Below are 18,026 nucleotides of genomic sequence, written 5' to 3'. Positions count from 1 at the left end.
ATTGGACTGCCCAAGGGGGTGTGCCCAGCACTGCAAAGTTTCAGAAGCTGGAATAGATGGTCTCCCAGGTCCCTTCTTGCTTTTTGCCACCATCACAGGCAACTTTCCTAACCTACAATTGATATAGTTAACAGAAAGCTCATGAGATGAGAAGATGATTTTTCCATTTCATTGATTACTTAAAACAGATTTGCGAATTACACCACAGGATTTGCAGAAAAAAAGTCATTTCAGTTGAATTGAATTGGTCATGGAAGTTACTCGGTGGTCACACAATGTAAATGACGTTTTCCCTCATTTGGTTGGCCAGTTTGCCTAAAGATATCTGTAGCTAGCCCAGTGTCTGGCACAGAGGTTAATTATTTTTTGAATGAATGAACGACTGTTTACCTGGATTATCACAGTCAAAAAAAGTCAACCTGGTAACTCCCAAAACACAAGTGTTTACCTATATTGTCAATATGACTATAACCTGTCTTAGGGCTATTGAGATATATTTGTTTTGGTGTTAAAGGTTTAGACTTTTGTTGATTAACAAGAGATTATTGATCTGGTTACTTCAGTGAAAAACCTTAAATTTTCCTTCTGGGCCAAGACAGCATTAGCAGGCTATGACCCTATAGACATAGAAAATGATTCTTTTGACCAAAACACATCTTTCTATGACTTGCTCATAGTCCTTATGCTAAGCTACAGCATTAGAGGCAACATTATATCGGGGAAAGAACCTTCGGGCTGAAGTCCTGAACCCTGCCTCTGCTACTTACTATATGGCCTGCCTCAGTTTCCTCCTCTGTAAAAGGAGGGCATTGGAGATGATTTCTCAAGTCCTTCCTCCCTCTAAGTCCTATGACATTATGAATGTCTGTATTAAATTCTAGATGCTTGTTGGGAACAAAGGGAACCTGCTTAGTCTTTAAGTAATTACTATGTGTCCAGCACTGTGCTAGGAGCTTTGGGGAATAGAAAAGAAAGCTCTGTCATATTATCTGCTTTGCAAGAGTGCTCTGGGGAATCACACGAAGACTTCATCACCCTTTGTTATTTACGTTATATTACTTTGGGCGCTGGAAAGGAGAGCACGGAAAGGGGGGGGGGGGACAGGATTACATTCACCGCCGCATTCAAGAATCACTCATTCTACCAGAGAAAGCCAAGTTTATTTGAACTCCACATGCCAATTTCCAAATATCCCTTTGTGCCGATTGCATTGCAACATTCAAAACCAGTAAGGATGTTTAGCTTTCTATATCATTCTGTGGAGATTCTTAAAAGTTTTTTCACAACCAACAGTAAAAAGCCTACTGAAAGCAACACATATTCACAATCTGAAAATGAAATCTAATTTCACAACCTGAAAAGCTGTCCAAAAAAAAGACTTTCTCAATGGTTTATCCTGAATAATTTTATAGCTAAATGAAAGTTAGATTTTAAAGCGAAAATAGCCACTACCCAACTACACTTTTATTTTTGATTAGACATACATTCTAAACATTCCTTATTGGAACCTTACAAGACTGAAATGAGCAAAAAACAACGGCAATGAAAAACAATTTCCTATAAACTGACAGATGAAAGAAGGCTGTAGGAACAATCATGCACGTTGGACACTGTGGTGTTTCCAAGTGATCACCAACCTTATGAAGCTTCTCTCCCATTTTGAATTTCAATCTTTTTATTTGTATTTTATTTTTTTTTAGCAAACACACTCAGTTATCGGTTGATAATCACTGAGTTCCCAGGCCTGTTTAAGGAGCCTGTTACCCACTCTTTTTTGGTGGCAGGTGGCGCTTTGAAGCTGGAGCCACAGTTTGTATCAATGTGACAAATACTGGATTTTTTCAATGTGTGAGTTGTGTTTATGAAAGGACCCTAACCACTTCTTGTTGCCAGATCGCACCCATAACTAATATAAGGAAAGCCCAATTTGTGAGGAAGTCCTAGCAGATGGTGGGTGAAGAACTCTATTTTCATGAAGAAGGTAACATACTGTGATCAGCACAACAGCAATATGGGTCAACAGAGTAATTTTTCATATTTCTTTGAGGAAGTATTGGAGTAAGAGAAGAATGCCTTGTTGAAATTTACACAGATTTGAAAGCTCTTACTTAGAGCGTCAGATGTTCACTCTGATGATAAATCATAATATTTTAGGTAATCAGAGAAACATTTTTTTTTGGCAAGGGACAATCCCACAGCATTTGCCAAAAGTTTTTTTTTTAATTGAAAGCTGTTAATAATACCGTGGGGGGTTAGAAAACATGCTAAATAAAGCCTTCTTTGGTGTGACTGAAGGACACAGAAACAGGCGGGGTCTTAGAGCCCATCAAGTCATAGGATCATAGATTCAGGTGTAGAAGGGACTTCAGAGGTCATGGACTGTAACCTCTTCGTTTTAGAGCTAAGGAAACAGGCCCAGACAGATTAACTGATTTGCCCAAAGTCACATAGGTAGTAAGTGGCAGATTCATGATTTGAAACCCAGATCCCATGACCCCAAGGTTTGTCAGCACTCCTTTCTGTATTTTGTTTCACATCATAACATGTTCTGCCTTGGCTATTACCAAGTTCCATTAAACATTGGGCATTTTCATTCAGAAGCCTGACACGTGAACGTGGTTTAGTGGATGGGGCTTTTCTATGAATCAAGTGTGACAACACTTTGAGGTGGCTGTCATGTGTAAGAAAGAAACTCTAAATTGAGTTTTGAATCGTCTACCGAGTCCAATGTGATTTGCCCATTTAGTAGCTAGCTCCAAACAAGTGCAGCTGCTACTTCAAATATATTTGGTTTCTTCCTCTTTTCCTCCTACACTGGTTCATGGGCTGGGAGTTTGCTCTGCTTTGATATTTGCTGGATCTCCTTAGGGCAGTTTCACAACCACAACGCAAGCTCCTGCTCTTCCAATGTTAACAGGAACTTCCTGAAGAGAAAGAGATACACGTGGATTCATTACAGTTGAGGAAATTGAAGCTGAGGTTAAGTGACTTGCCCAGGGTCACACAGCTAGTCTCTTCTGTGACATACATTTAGGAATCTAAAAGCTAGAGAATGTAAGAGCTAGAAGGAGCATCCAAGAGTATCTAGTTAAATTGATGTCTATGGTGCAGGAGAAAGCTAAGGCCCAGAGAAGGAAAGCAATTTGCCCAGAATCATCTAACGACTTAAGGGGAGAGTCAAACTGAGAACCATCTCTTGACCCTCTAGGGTGTTATTTCTATTATACCTCTTGGAGTGTAAAGCATGAATCTATGAGCCTCTGAGAGATGATCTATCCTACTATCCAAAGACATCAGAGACAAATGTTTAAAGATCTTCAGCAAAATGGTTTCTTTTCTTGTATCTTTTAATGTATAATGCTCAGAAAGTTCATCCTTAGGTGTCAGCTATATCTCTCCTGCTGCTCTAAGAGTCTTCTTTCTCCCTTTCCATCCTCTGTGCACGGGGCTGCCCCTCAGCACAAATTTCCTAATCATCACAATTCCATATGGTGATTGGAGGGCTACTGAAATAAGAAACGAAACTTCTCTTTTCCATCAAATTCCTCTTAAAATGGATAAGACTTCATGCTAAGACTCTTTCTATAGAAGGTTCCTGGTAAAAATAAATTTACCTGGGGTGGAAATTTATACATCATTTAGTACAGGTTGCTACATTAGTATGAGGAACAGCTTCTTTGTTCAGCATGGTTGGAATGGAGAGTGTGTGAAGAGGTAATGTTCAAGAAACCTGGCAAGAAGGACCGGATTCTGATTGTGCTAAATGTCAGACAAAGGAGTTCGTGTTTTATCTTAGATGTATTCTATTAGAAAACTGCTGAAGCTCCTTGGGCAGGGGAAAGACATACAGAGACTGATGCTATAGGGAAAAAAAACTTATTTCACAACTCTATGGAAGACAGACTGGAGATGGGGAGACAATGCCTGCAGAGATACCAGTTAGGAGGCCACTGTAACAGTCAAGGAAGGAGGGTGGACAGCCTGAATTAGAGTGGTGGCTACATGTGTGTGAGTGGAAATGATACCAATGATGATGTGGGACTGCAAATGATTGTATATGGGGGAGAAGGAAAGGGAGGAGTCAGAGATGGATGGCACAGGCTGTGAACCTGCTGACTGGAATGATGGTGGGACCCTTGACAGAAATAAGGTGATTATATTAGGGAAGGTTTGAAGGGATGTATGTTGAATTTGGAGTCACAGGACCTGTGTTCATTCCCAGCCCTGTCACTTACTACTACCTATGTGACCTTTCTTCATCTGAAAGATACAAGGGATGAAGTAGATGACCTTTGAGGTTTCTTTTGTCTCACATGCCATCTCCTACAGGAAGCTGAACTGGATTCTGTCTCTGAATCTATGGTATGAGGCATTCCTCATAGCAAATATATACCCAGGGCTTGCTTTCTTTCTTTTTTTATTTTCAAGTTTGCTATCTTTAGTTATTCTAAGGGTCATTACATGGAATAGAGATTAGATTCATTATTTATTTTACTTGATCCAAGTGGGCAAGACTTGGAACAGTGGTAGAAGTCATGGGGAGCAAGTTTTCTCCCTAAGCAATTACGGTCATCCCCCAAAAGAATGGACTGCCATGGGAACACATGCCTTTCTTATCATTTTTGGTCTTTAAGCAGAAACTAGAGGCTCATTTGTCAGGGATTTTAGAGAGAGCTGGATGGCCTCAGTGTTCTCTGTCTGCTCTAAGAGTCTCTGATTCTGACACATATCACAGATCCTATAATCCCGCCCCCCTCTTTGAACCCTGCTCAGGAAGTAAGGGAAGTAACAGAATTCCCAAGAGATTTGGGTTTTTTTTAATGTAAGGGAACGTGTTCCATATGTGAGTGTTTCTGTGATCTTACCTCTGTCCATTCATTATTTTGTGCATCATAGGACTCGACTGTGTTCAAATATGAATGTCCATCGTATCCTCCCACTGCATATAAGCGATCTCCAAGGGGACAGACCCCGACAGCATCACGAGGGATACGTAAAGGTGCTACTGTTGTCCATGTGTCTGTTTTGGGGTCATACCTAAGAAGTTTTATAAGAAAAATTGTGGGGAGGCAATCCAGTTGGAAGACAGTTCAAAACAACCATCCACACACATATAAAATATACACACGTATTTGCACACATATATACATATATTTACACATATATAGTTGAAATACACAGGTACACCTCAAAACAAAGACTTGACCGTGTATTTAGGAATGTTCAATAGCTCTCCACAATAAAGTTAGGCCTATTTAATAGGCTGCATGAATTCATTCAACCACTAGAGGACTCTCCAAGCACATCATAAAGCTAGAAAACATTCGCAAGGTATCATGAATGTCTTTGTTGAGACTCAGAGGAAGTTTTAAAATTTCTAATTGCATCCCAGGCAGAAAAACTCACCATTAGCCATAATTATGCTTTTTGAGCAACTTTGACTATGTTCTTTTTTCCAATCAAAGTTATATATGAGATGCTTATTCCTACCTCCTTAAGGGCTAGAATTGAGAGTAATGCAGAAGGAAAATGCAAATTCTTTGGCTTTGGGTATCAGGGCACTGTGAATTTTACTACTGTTTGCAGTGGAGGGGGGACATTGACTACACTGTTAGTTCGTCATTCTCCACTGTATTTTTTAATCTTTTTTCAGGGGCCCTAGTTTTTTTTTTTTCCATTTCATTCTCAAGTTAACTCCTTTTCCCTGAACTTTTTCTATCAATGGGACAAAAAAATCCAATTATCCCCACTCATTGGAAAGCCTCAGGAATTCTTGTCCCAAGGCTTGGAACATTTTCCTATGTGGTACAGGACAATAAAATCAAAAAGGGAAACCCAATAAAACAATACACTCACCTTAACTCTTGTTACAAGCCCCTCTGATTCTATTTTTGTCTACTAAAAAATCAAATAGTAAGTTTATTTTTGAAGAGAAACAATTTTACAATATTCTACTTTATCTGAAAAGTCAAGCTCCTTGTTAAACAACTTAAACAACTGCTTTGTTCCATCTGTTTCTGCTTGAACGTAATTGAGACATGTAATTTCTCTTTAATCGGACTTCAGGACGATTTGTATTCCTTTAATGTGCTTCACATGTTCCAATTTGTATCATATTTATCTGTATACACATGTATTATTTCTCTCAAAATGCATTAATTATAGGGGCGGCCAGGTAGCACAGCGAGTAAGAGCACCGGCTCCAGTGTCGGGATGACCTGGGGATCGAATCCGGGCTCAGACACTTAGCACCCACCCAGAAATAACTGGCCGTGTAACCTTGAGCAAGTTACTTAACCCCGATTGCTTTAAAAAGAAAAAATGCATTAATTATAAGTTCCTTGAGGGCATGGACTATACCTTCTTGACTGCACAGAGTAGCTCTATAGTAAATATCTGTGAGTGAATGAATGGATGAATGAATGAATGCACTTGTCTATGCTTTTAGGATCTTTTACATTATATGGCTTCAGTTCTACTTTAAAAGAAAATGGAAATATTTACTCACTTAACTTTTAATACCATGTACTATGTTATATATTATGTGGTGACATTCTTAAATTGTCTGGCTGCATTCTCTATCCACATTGAAACCTCAGTTCAACAAAACTGCTATGATCTATTGCTGCAAAACTCATCTGTCTATGAGGACAGCCACATGTGTGAATAATATCTCCTTTTTTTTTTTTTTTGCTTTTTGGAGGGCAATTGGGGTTGTGACTTACCCAAGGTCAAACAGCTAGCTTTTGTGTTGAGTTTCTGAGGTCAGATTTGAACTCAGGTCCTCCTGACTCCAGGGTCGGTGCTCTACTCACTGCACCACCTAGCTGCCCCTATAATATCTCCTTTTAGATAGATTTGTTTTCCTTAGCAGATTTGCTCTAAAAGATTCAGAATTTTGTATCTGTATGGTGACTAATAAAATCTGGCTAATGTTCACGTTAGCCAGAGGGGCTGAGTAATGTCCAGTCTTCCAAAGGTTAAGTGAAGGACAAATTTCAACAACATTGCTACTAGTAAAGACCTTCAGGAAAAGTCATCAGACCCGTATGCTTAGTGACAGGCTGACTGCAAACCTAAAGAAGTCCCTTTCCCTTTTGTTTTTCTTTGCTCTTAGATATTAGCTATGGTATATACAATGTACAGCTGAGGTTAATTTTTTTGCTTTTTTGGAGGGCAATTGGGATTAAGTGACTTGCCCAAGGTCACACGGCTAGTTTTTGTGTCAAGTGTCTGAGGCCGGATTTGAACTCAGGTCCTCCTGACTCCAGGGCTGGCACTGTAGTCACTGTGCCACTTAGCTGCCCCACACTGTACAGCTGAGGATACTCTCAGGGAAAGCATGGTGAGCCAAAACTCAAGAGAACCAAGCTTCCATTCTTGTTTAGCCAATTAATGTGATTAGGGATAACCACAGAACTTTCTGCATGTCCTTTTTCCCATTGATGTAAAAGGAATCCCCCTCATCATCCTCATTCCTATCTCAACCCAAATCAGTTTTTGGTGGTAGTTGTGAACAACTGGTCCCAGGCTCCTCCATGTTTTATAGGCCAACAAAAGTCTTGGCAAGAGCTAGCCATTTTGTCACATTCTTTGCATCGATGTTTGAACATGTTTGGACTGTAGGTTTGACATTTTTCTTTTTGCTGTTGTTATTGAAGAGTAATTGCATGAAAGGGAAGAATGGTGACTTAGGAAATGGAATGCTGTCAGTCCACATGGTCCAATGAGATGACAGATGGAAAGCAGTCTGAAAACCTGCAAAATGCTATAGAGCAGCTAGCTAGTATTAGTAATATTATTGGCATTATTATTCACTGTTATTGTTGTTAAACAAAGTACAACTGGAATAAGGAAAAGGAGTTCTTATTCCTCTTGCTGCATGTATTTGCAAGGAAATTTAACTTCCTATGGACCTTTAGAGAACAAAATGCACCACAGAAAATCTCCACAGCCACCAAACCAATGTTCTGGTCCTTCAACTCCTTATAGTGAAGTCACCTCTAGGAGAGGCAGTATGGACTGGGGAAAGCCTAGTAGATTGGGAGGCTGAGGTCCTGGGTTCTAAGCCTGGCTTGACTGCTTCCTACCCGGCTAACCTGGAACAAGTCACTCACCCTCCCTAGACTTTAGTTCCCTCACTGGAAAAGTGAGAGGGTTGGGAGAGGTGGCTTCCAAGGTTTCATCCAGTTCTCTATGTCATCCTGATGCCATGGGAGGAAGGGGGATCGGGGTGGGCATCTGATCAGGGGGCTGTACCCTGCTTGAAACACATGTCCCAGGTGGGTGAGGAAACTGAAGGTGATAGTTGGGAGATTTGGGGGCGTGGGGACAAGCCCTGTGGCCTTCCTGTCTCTCAGCAGATAACTGTTTAGAGTGAAATTCCCTGGTCTACACACAAAGGAGAATGCTCAGTTATTCGGATGGTTTACAGTGAAGTTTAGTCATAAAAGTAATGTGTTACCAATCTATTTGGTGCTTTGATGAGGTCAAACTTCCATCTCCCTCGTAAAGATGCAAAGCACTGATGGGGCCCTGTTTTCTGGCTCTGATCCTCCATAAATTCATGTGTTGGGACAAAAGTTCTCTCAAAGATCCTGAGCAGTAAACAATGCCCCATCTCGTGGCAATCTTCTGCACACTTTCCATTTGCAGCTTAGTGTCTTTACCACGGAACACATATTTTCCACAATGAAGAAATGAATAAAACATCAACACGGCCCAACATATATAATAATATTTCTGTAGCACTTTCTCTGTCCCAGGCACTGTGCTAAATGCTTTACAATTATGATCTCACAACAACCTGGAAGGTAGGTGCTATTATTCTCCCCATTTTATAGATGAAGAAACTGAAGCAAACAGGGGTTAAGTGGCTTGCCCAGCCAGTCAGTGTCTGAGACTGGATTAAAACTCAGGTCTTCCTGATTCTAGGCCTGGCGACCTATCCAGCACAATGCCACCTAACTGCCCTGGATATCTGCATATACAATGGGTCACACCAGAGCTCCCTAAGATATACTCCAATGTTCCCCTGGATCTACATTCTCATCAATATGGGTACTCTTTCCAACAAGGTAGATATCACCTTATCCCTGACTGACTATCCCATATGCCTTTGTCACAGCAGGTTTCTACACGCTGGGGGTCTTCCTCAAGCTCTTTTGACATCACAAAGCTCCAGGGGACTGCTATGCCTCTCTGGCTGTCCCTGGTTCTCACCATGTGACCAGCCCATCTTTATACTTCTACATTTCTCTTATGACATCCTTTATCCGACTTTCTCCTTCATTTGCAACTTGCTGACACTTCCTAAAACATAGGCTCTTAGATTTGGGCCTGGAACTGACCTCAGAGGTCATCTTGTATATCTCCCTCATAAGAGAGATGACCAACATGAAGCCCGGAGAGGCTGGAGCATTTTCCAGGCTCTCCAGGTCACATGTAGCAGAACTAGCTATGAGGGTGATACTCTTTCCATTACACCACACAGCCTCTAGTCCATATACCTACTTTCCCTTGCATTTACATGCATTAGCTGACTAGGTAGAGGTTATCACAGTCTTCTATCTCCATTACTGTCTCTGCCTTTTGGCACAAAACTAAACACATTGGGATTTTTATGGTCTAAAATCAAATACCTAGAAAACTCTCCTAAAATTCAAATCAATTCTAATTGTTTTGAAAATAAATCTACTTAGGCCATATCCAGGGAAGTCAGGAGCCTGACCATTTTCTCAAAGTCGTGCAGGTCACTGAACAGGTTTCATCTTTAAACTAATTCTTCATTCTACAAAAAAGGGAAAACTCTTGCAATTGATTATATTTCAGTGCTTCCAGACACGTTGGATTTTCTCATTGGGTAATGAATGGCACAGAAATTCTCTGATTTCCTCCAGCTGACTCTGTGTGACTCACCACTCAGGCCCTTAGGGGGAATGGACTTTTTAGACTGTTCAAGGCTAAAAGGCTTTGTTGCTTTGGTACAATGCCCTTTTTTTCTGGAAACAGAATGAGAAGGGTTATTTTATTATATAGCCAATAATCTGTGATTAACTCCCACACTCTCATAAGTACCATATGGAGGAGAGCCCAGGCAAAAAATTGTCACATGACCTTGGATAAGGCTCATTTTACCTCCGTGGGCTTAATTTCTTTTAAATGAAGAGCCCTAACTGGATGCTCTATAGGAATATTTTCCAACCCACACTATACTTATAAATTCTCTCCTGTGACTCTGCCTTACATGGGAGGCACTTCCTTGGTGCCTCAGGGCCACAGATCAGGAGCCAGAAGTTAAGAAGGGCAGAATACAGCATTCCTAATGGTTCTGATTTTTGAGAAGGGCCTATGGTAGTAAAATGTGCTGGGGATTTGTCTTGGATCATGGACCGGCAATTAGGAAATGGTGATCTATGAGACCCCAATCAGCCCTCACACTCAACTCTTAAGTTGCTGTTGTCTTTGTTATGGAAATCGCACACAAGGGGACTTGAAGGTGTTTATAATTTTGTTTGTTTTCTGGTGGAGACCTAAACAAGACACGGACAGCTTCTGCTAACCTCTGCTGATGGTTAAAAACAGCAGGGTGGATCATCTCCATCCAACACTCAGGCCTACAGGACATTCTTGGAAATCTCTTTGGCCTTTGAGGGTGGACTTTATTTTTGAAGCAGCCAAATGTCATTGTGAGCTAAGTTTGCTGGATAACAGCAGCAAGTTAATCTCAGGAATGATGACTGTGGTGGGAGGTCTGGGGGCGATGGGGGAGGGGAAGATCACGATGTGACTACAGTGAGAAGACATGTAATATACATGTGTGACTCTGGGTGTGGGCGGCCAGGGCCTCTGCGGCTCTGAAATGCAATCCCAGATGTGCTGCTCCAAAACTCACAGCAATGAAAGCCTCTTTGGGATAAGTGTACTTCCCCAACCACTGGCGGTGACCACTCTGAAGGCCAAGGCTCACACAGTGGTCTGATAGGTTTGTAAAAAGAACAGTCTGTATAGTTACACCTTATTAACTCATAGAGGACAGAGATCCTGTTCCATACTGTTTCCCCAACAGTTCCTAGTATAGCACTTAGCATGAGCTAAGTAAAAATTTGTGTAACTAATTTATAAGAGGGAGGGGATAGAAGGAAAGGCAACAAAGAAAGAAGGAAAGAAGGGAGGGAGATAAAGGAAGAAAGGGAGGGAGGGAGAGAGGATGGAAAGGAGGGCAAGAAATTGAGGAAGGAATGGCAAAAAAAAGACAGGAAGGGAAAGAGGGAAGGAAGGACTAATGGAAAGGCGAGGAAGGAAGGGAATGAGGAAGAGGGAAATAAGAAAGCAGGAAAAGGTACCTTTCTACACAGTCAGAAAGCCTGGAGCAGTGGTTGGATGCAGGGGCATCATGTCCTCCAACAGCATATAACAACCCGTTGTATGTTGCAACCCCAACACCTCCACGTCTTTTTGACATCGATGCACACATACTCCATTTGTTGGTGTGAGGGTCAAAACACTCCATAGACTTTAAACAAGAGCTTCCATCTCGTCCACCAACAGCATATAACCTAGAAAGTAAAGAGAGACAAAGAGAGAGAGAGACTAGAGAAGGCTCTCCATTTCCGAAGTGAAACGAACAAGGAAGAAACCATGGAAAACTATTGAAATATTATAAATGCAGATTCTAATTAATAGCAGCACTGAGTTTTGGAGTAGACAGAGGTCATATACTATGAACTAAGTCACATAGGCAAGTCCTCTCCCACCCTCCAGCCAGTGCCTGAAATTCCATCATTAGAGTTTTGTCTGTTTTGGTTCTTGAAGGATTTCAATTTTCAAGAACCATTATTTAAATGCCAATACTCTGCCTTCCTACAGATCAGTATTCTGTGGGGGAAAACAGCCAAGGCAGAACCAGGAGAAGCATGCTAAAAGGAGAGGGGAATGTCACTAAAGACAAACTTCACCTGTTACACAATTTTGCCTCCTGCTAGCCTGGCCTGGCAGGACAGCCCGACCTGGCTGGCAGCATAGCCTGACCCGGCTGGCAGAATAGCCGTTGCTGCTTTGGAGAACCTCCTTCTCTTGCAGATGGGCTGGGCAATATCAAGGCATACATGTCTTCCTAGACATCCTATTAATCTAATACAGAAACCCCATGGTAGAGGGACTAGAGTTCTGATCCTGGAGTTCAGATCCAGCCTCCCATGCTGGGCAAATCACGTATTCATTCATTTGTTCATTCACTCAACAACCATTTTATGAAGCACCTATGTGCCAAACAGTGTGCTACGCTCCACGGACAAAGAGACAAAACCCAAACAGTCAAGGAGCTTATATACTTTTGGGAGAAACCTCATATGCACAGACACATATACAAATATCCACAAGGAAGGCGGAACTGGAAGCACGCAAGCAGGCCAACTTTCAAAGCTACAGGGTGACCTGCCTATAGATTTTAAAAGAAAGCAGTCAGTCGATACAGAGAGCTGCAGTTTTCTGTACACATCTCTTTTGACCTATATGTAGAAAAGAAAATGCCCATTTTATATATTGTTTGTTAAGTTTGGAATAAAAGGAAAATTTACAAACACAAAATATATACAAAGTGACTGGGGAGGAGCAGGCCTCAGTAAGTGGAATCATGGGGGGGGTGGCAGCTGGGGACTCTAAAAGGGGGCGTGAGGGCTTCTGGGTAAGGAGCTCAGCCTATGGAAAGGCTTCGAAATGGGACATAGACTGTCATGACAGGGGATGGCAAGTCTGGACGAAATGCAGAGAATATTAAGGAGTGGATGTCATTAGAAAGACAATGGAATTCTCTCTGTCTATGGCTGGAAAGTTAGGTTAGCATCAGATTGTATAGGGTTTTAAATATTAAACAGAGGAGTGTGTGTGTGTGTGTGTGTGTGTGTGTGTGTGTGTTCTTGGAGGTGATAGGGGACCACTGGAATTTCTTGAGGAGGGGAGTGACACAGTCAAACCTGTGTTTATTAGCATGTCAGTAGGCAGCTCTGCAGAGGGTAAACTGGAAAGGGGAGCAATCTGAGACAGGGTGACTCATTAGGGAGCTAGTACAATGGTTCTGGCAAGAGGCGAGAAGGGCCTAGGGAACGGGGCACAGTGGCTTTGTGAACCAGAAGAGGAAGGGGAATATATCCTAAACACCTTGGAAACCTTAAAGCACAATATGCATGTAAGTCCTCATGACTGTAGTAATAGAATTGCTGTCATAATTCTATGATATGATATATTATTAATATAACAATCTATTATTATTGTCATAACATAAGAACACAAATGAACTTTAAAACTGGCTTTGCCCATGAAAACTGTATTTACTCAAGCACTTTTCCCATGGACTTTAAAACATAACACAGAGAGGCGAGGGTGGGGTGGAGTACAGTGTCCACCTCAGAGCCTGGAAGATCTGTGGCCAGGCCACATCTCTGACCCACTGGGTTCACTGGGGCTGTGCAACTCTGTAACTTTCCAGCCTACCCCTTGCAGAGAAGGTGCTGAGCTGCACTGCGGGAAGTCTGGCACTGGAACACCTCTATCAATGAAATCACAGGCCCACTGCCAGCCCTTTTCTTCTAACCCCGTCTCCTTTCCCCAGAGAAAAAATTAAAGGACTTCAAATCTGGGTTTCAACCTGGAAAATCCATTGACTGGTGATTTTACTATGAACTTTAAAATACTACACTTGATGGACAGACCTGTGAATTTAATTTTAACTTAATCCCACATCACAAATAAACTAAATGCTTACTAAATCACAAAAGTCTTTAACTGGCCGTCATGCTGAGTTGAGAGCAACTGAAAACACAGCAGCCAATGAGTCCAACTTGGTGATCTCAGCATGTTCCTTCTTGGGCAGTAGATGACATTACCAACCCCACTGGGTGACCATGAGAAAGAGAACTTTTGATGTGAGCCACTGTAGGGCTGAGACTCTCTCCTCTTGAACAGAAATCCCTCATGTTTATGCTGTGGAAGGCACCAAAGACAGAGCTTGGGCTAAATGCCATGGTGATCCTGTGGCTCTACCGTGCCTACCAGCTCCTTGCCAAAGCCAGAAAGGCAGCCATAAACATAGCATGATTCTAGAAGGGCTGAAATGCAGCCACCAGCCTGCCCTAGGTCCTTAAATGAAAGTGAAGGCTCTAAAAGATACCTGGGAAAGCGTACATGTTCCTTTAATCCCTGAATACCCAGGAAACTTTGAGGGTGGGCTCACACCCTGTCAGAGATTATTACTGAGGAGGGATAGGTTTTGATCAGAGGTAAAGGTGAGAGGTCCTGGAAACTCAACCAAGGAGGAACATTAGGGGACACTATGAGGGGGGGAGTTCCAAGAAGAAAGAGGGATTACTGAAAGAGAAGGTGATGGTGGCAGAGCTAGCAAAACCATGACTAGGAATGCTTTTGACTAGGGTGAGTGGTATGAAGTGCTCTCAGGTAAGAGTGTGTGTATGTGTGTGTAAAGCACCCCACTGGTAGTGTCAAAAGAGGACAAGTATTATCTGCACCTTCTAAATTCTGTGCCCTGGGGCAAAGCCCAGGCCACCCCACCCTATTTATGACTTTAAGAGCTGGTCCAGAGGCCCAGTGTTTATCTTGGCCCAATAGAGAAGCACAGATTGGGAAAGGCACGGGCAGATCATACAGGAAATGATGATGGGAACTTCTATATGGTAAAAATAGAAACTGTTCTATAAATTGTTCAATCAAATATCTGTTTCAAATAATTGTTCTTTCATGATGACAGTAGGTTCCTAGCATAATGACACTTGCAGATAAGCAAGATACTTCTTTCTTTAGGAGTGCCTTGTTGGTGCATCATATACTGTATGGCCCAAGAGGCAGTGAGGTAGGGTGGGAAGGGGACAGGATTTGGACTCAAGAAGGCCTAATTTCACATCCTAGCTCCAAGACTTGCTAGCTTTATGAACTTGGTCACTTAACCTGTCTGAGCCTCATTTTACTATAGGATGTGAATAGGGAATATTGGGAATAAATGGGAATAGATACCATATGCCACAAAGGATTTTCATGAGGACCAAATTATTATTATGGCTGAAGATATGGCATTAAAATAAAATAGGTGATTAAAATCATGATTGGTGGTGTTGCATAGTGGACAAAGCTAGTCTCGCACTGAGAAAGCCCTGGGTTCAAGCCCTGCCTCTGTGGTCCTTGGCAAGTTACTTAGCCTCTCAATTCCCACAGGCAACTCTCCAAAGATTAAGTTGCAGATTATTTGATGATCTGTATTGGCAGACAGTTTCATCATAGGGGTAAGAGTAAAAATATATAACAGATAACAACATATAGAAAAACACCCATAGAGTACCATGGGGTCAATTTCACAAGTGCCATAGGCAAATGTGCTATGATGATGCTACAGATTTTAAAATGCAATGGCAATCGACACTGATGCAATTTTCATCATTTTTCCCATCAGTTTTGTTAACATCTTAATAAAAATGTGGGCTTTTCAAAGCTCAACTTCTTTAACATTTGGAGAAAAACTGCAAGAAAACAAAGATCTTGTTTGAAAGGATAGGTAGCCCACAGGCATGTGAACTGGGAAGGGTTTCCTTACTTGCTGTTCAATGCTGCAACACCCACTGTACTCCGAGGAGTCGACATGCTAGCGACATAATTCCACTGTCGCGCTTGAGGGTCCCATCTTTCTACTGTGTTAAGATAACTCCATCCATCATGGCCACCAACAGCATACATCGGTCCTTCCAGCATTGCCACCCCTAAAAAAAGGAGAATGGTGTTAGAGCATTCCCTAGATCCAACATTCCCAATGACTAGTGTACCCCTTTTCCAGGAATGGCCAGCTTCGAATTTGGTTTTCTTTTCTCAAAGAATCTTCTGCTGCTGATCTGAAGCTAAAGCTGTTCCCATAACCCCTTTAGGCATAACGAATGCCTCATGGAAGAGTATCATTGTTGAAACTGTGTGAAGCCAAGGAAGGTTGTAGAATTGCCTTTTCTGGGAATGTCAATACATACAGGACATTTTTTTTTCTAGGACAATGAATTACGTGGGAGAAGTAGATAAAGGATGTCATCAAATCAATGTATAATTGAAAAAGATGGGCTGGTCTCACGGTGAGAGTGAAGGATAAACAGGCATCCTTGCAGGGCCAAGAGAATTGGAGGAAACCGCCTCCTACTCCCACCTGTTGGGTGGATCCCTGCTGCAAATTTCCAGGAGGCTGTGAATAAGAACTGCCCCAGCTGGGCAGGAATGTCTGGGCTGTGCTTACTGAAAGGAAGGAATAGGCATCTGGGGTGATCGCAGCTTCTTTATAGCCTTGGAGCTTAGATACAGCCCTGTCTGCAAGCAGGGTCTGCGTAAACTCATCTGGGTTGTGAAGACCCATCTGAGAATGGGTCCCAGCCATGGTGGTTTTCTTTCCCATTCCACATTGTGAGTGTTAGCAAAAGAAGAAGGTATCGGGTTCACGGAGACGCCTCAGGGGGCAGGTAATTTTCCAGGTCTGCCCAGGAGATTTCCCACATGGCTCCTTCTGATGGCCCCTCCCTTCACTACTCCTCTTCATCACGTCAGGCATTACTAGTATTAGTTTATTTGCTTCCTCCCTCTCGTATCTTAGTTTTTCTGGCAAATCACCATCACCTCATATACATCCTCAATGACATTAATTAGGACATTGCTTTCATTCACTCTCGTTTCCCTCTAGCCCGTGCTATATCTACACAGACACAGAGAAACTGAGGTCTGAGTAATCAGTGTATTCTACAATTCAGGTAGCCAACTGGAGAATTCAGATCAAATTGAACGGTCTGGTGTACACGGGAAAGAGTAGTGGACCCTGAGTCAAGAGGTCAGGGTTCTAGTACTAACTTTGTTATTCAGTCTGAGACTGTGGATAAGTCACTTAAGATGTCTTGGCCTCACTCCTCTGTGAAATGTGCGATGTTGGAGGTTAGATTGCCCTGCCAACAACTGAGGGAGAAAAGCTTCAGCAGTCAGCCACCCTGGGAGAAGCTCTCCATGACACGAGAGGACAAGCAAGATCACTGCAAACATGATGGAAGGGCGTGGGAGAAACAAAGACCGGGAGGGGAGGCGGGCACACCAGAGACTCTTTCTCCCCATCTCACCAGGAGGGACAACTTAGGACCAGAAAAACTGTCTGCAAGAGGTTCACAGGAGCTCAAACATTCTACAATTTTTCCTTACTGGGAGGCTTCTCCCCTTATTATCTTAGCTCTTTGTTGTTCCTATGTATGGACAAACCCCTGTGATCCTGTGATTTTCTGTCCTGATAAATTAACTTTGCATTGGGTTCTTCCCCAGGTAATTATTTAGGTTAGAAGTGCTTAGACTAGGTTTAATGAATTTAATGAATAATCTGGTCTCATGAATAATTAGATATCTAATAAGCAAAAATATTTAATCAGACAATATATTTGCATAGGATGAAGATACCAAGTTTCATATATTCTGAAAGAGGAAATCAATGATACATTGTTCATTCTATACTGCAAACAGCAGTTTCCCTCTTTCTAGGGAAGACAAGGTAAGGCTAGCATTATAATCACCAGGGTCAGGCCCCATGCTAATGCTGCCTTAAAAAGCCCTCTTCCTAATGAGTAACATTGGCCTTAAAGCCTGACTGTAATGGGATTAGCCTATTGCTTATGTTTGAGGAGACATGCTCTGACCTGTGGCATCCATGAATACAGTAAATAGGGAGAAAAGTATTATATAAGGGAGAAAACCAAGAAATTGTCAAGTGTGGTAGAGTGGAAAGATCACTTACTGGACTTGGAGTTAAATGACCTAAGTTTGAGGCCTAACTCTCCTACATGTTATGTGACTCTAGGCTACTCTGGTGACTAGACTAGACTCACTCTCTCTAGGCCCCCGTTTCTCCATCTGTAAAACGTGTGGATTAGACTAGATGGATGTTAAAGGGATTCAATATCTTATGTGAGCCTTTGACATCTTTCATTTCTTAATCCTAAACCATATTTTCCAACATATTT

The 18,026-nt window shown here is 42.0% G+C and overlaps 1 protein-coding gene across 1 annotated transcript in view; it reads right to left on the bottom strand.

Annotated features, from left to right (window-relative positions):
* Positions 1–1,138: 1,138 nt before the first annotated feature.
* The window catches only part of KLHL4 (kelch like family member 4), a 165,219-nt gene continuing 148,331 nt past the window's right edge, over positions 1,139–18,026 (bottom strand). The window contains exons 8-11 of the mRNA XM_069107744.1: positions 15,599–15,761; positions 11,346–11,558; positions 4,866–5,037; positions 1,139–2,924 (exon numbers count right to left, since the gene is read on the bottom strand). Of these exons, the coding sequence (XP_068963845.1) occupies positions 2,865–2,924; positions 4,866–5,037; positions 11,346–11,558; positions 15,599–15,761 (608 nt within the window). The 3' untranslated portion in view covers positions 1,139–2,864. The remainder of the gene's footprint in view (positions 2,925–4,865; positions 5,038–11,345; positions 11,559–15,598; positions 15,762–18,026) is intronic.

The sequence above is a fragment of the Petaurus breviceps genome, unplaced genomic scaffold (genome assembly GCF_028583685.1).
Source record: "Petaurus breviceps papuanus isolate PSGF00001 unplaced genomic scaffold, PetGlider_PUasm1.0 90205, whole genome shotgun sequence".
NCBI lineage: Eukaryota > Metazoa > Chordata > Mammalia > Diprotodontia > Petauridae > Petaurus > Petaurus breviceps.
This window is presented reverse-complemented; position numbering and strand designations above follow the sequence as displayed.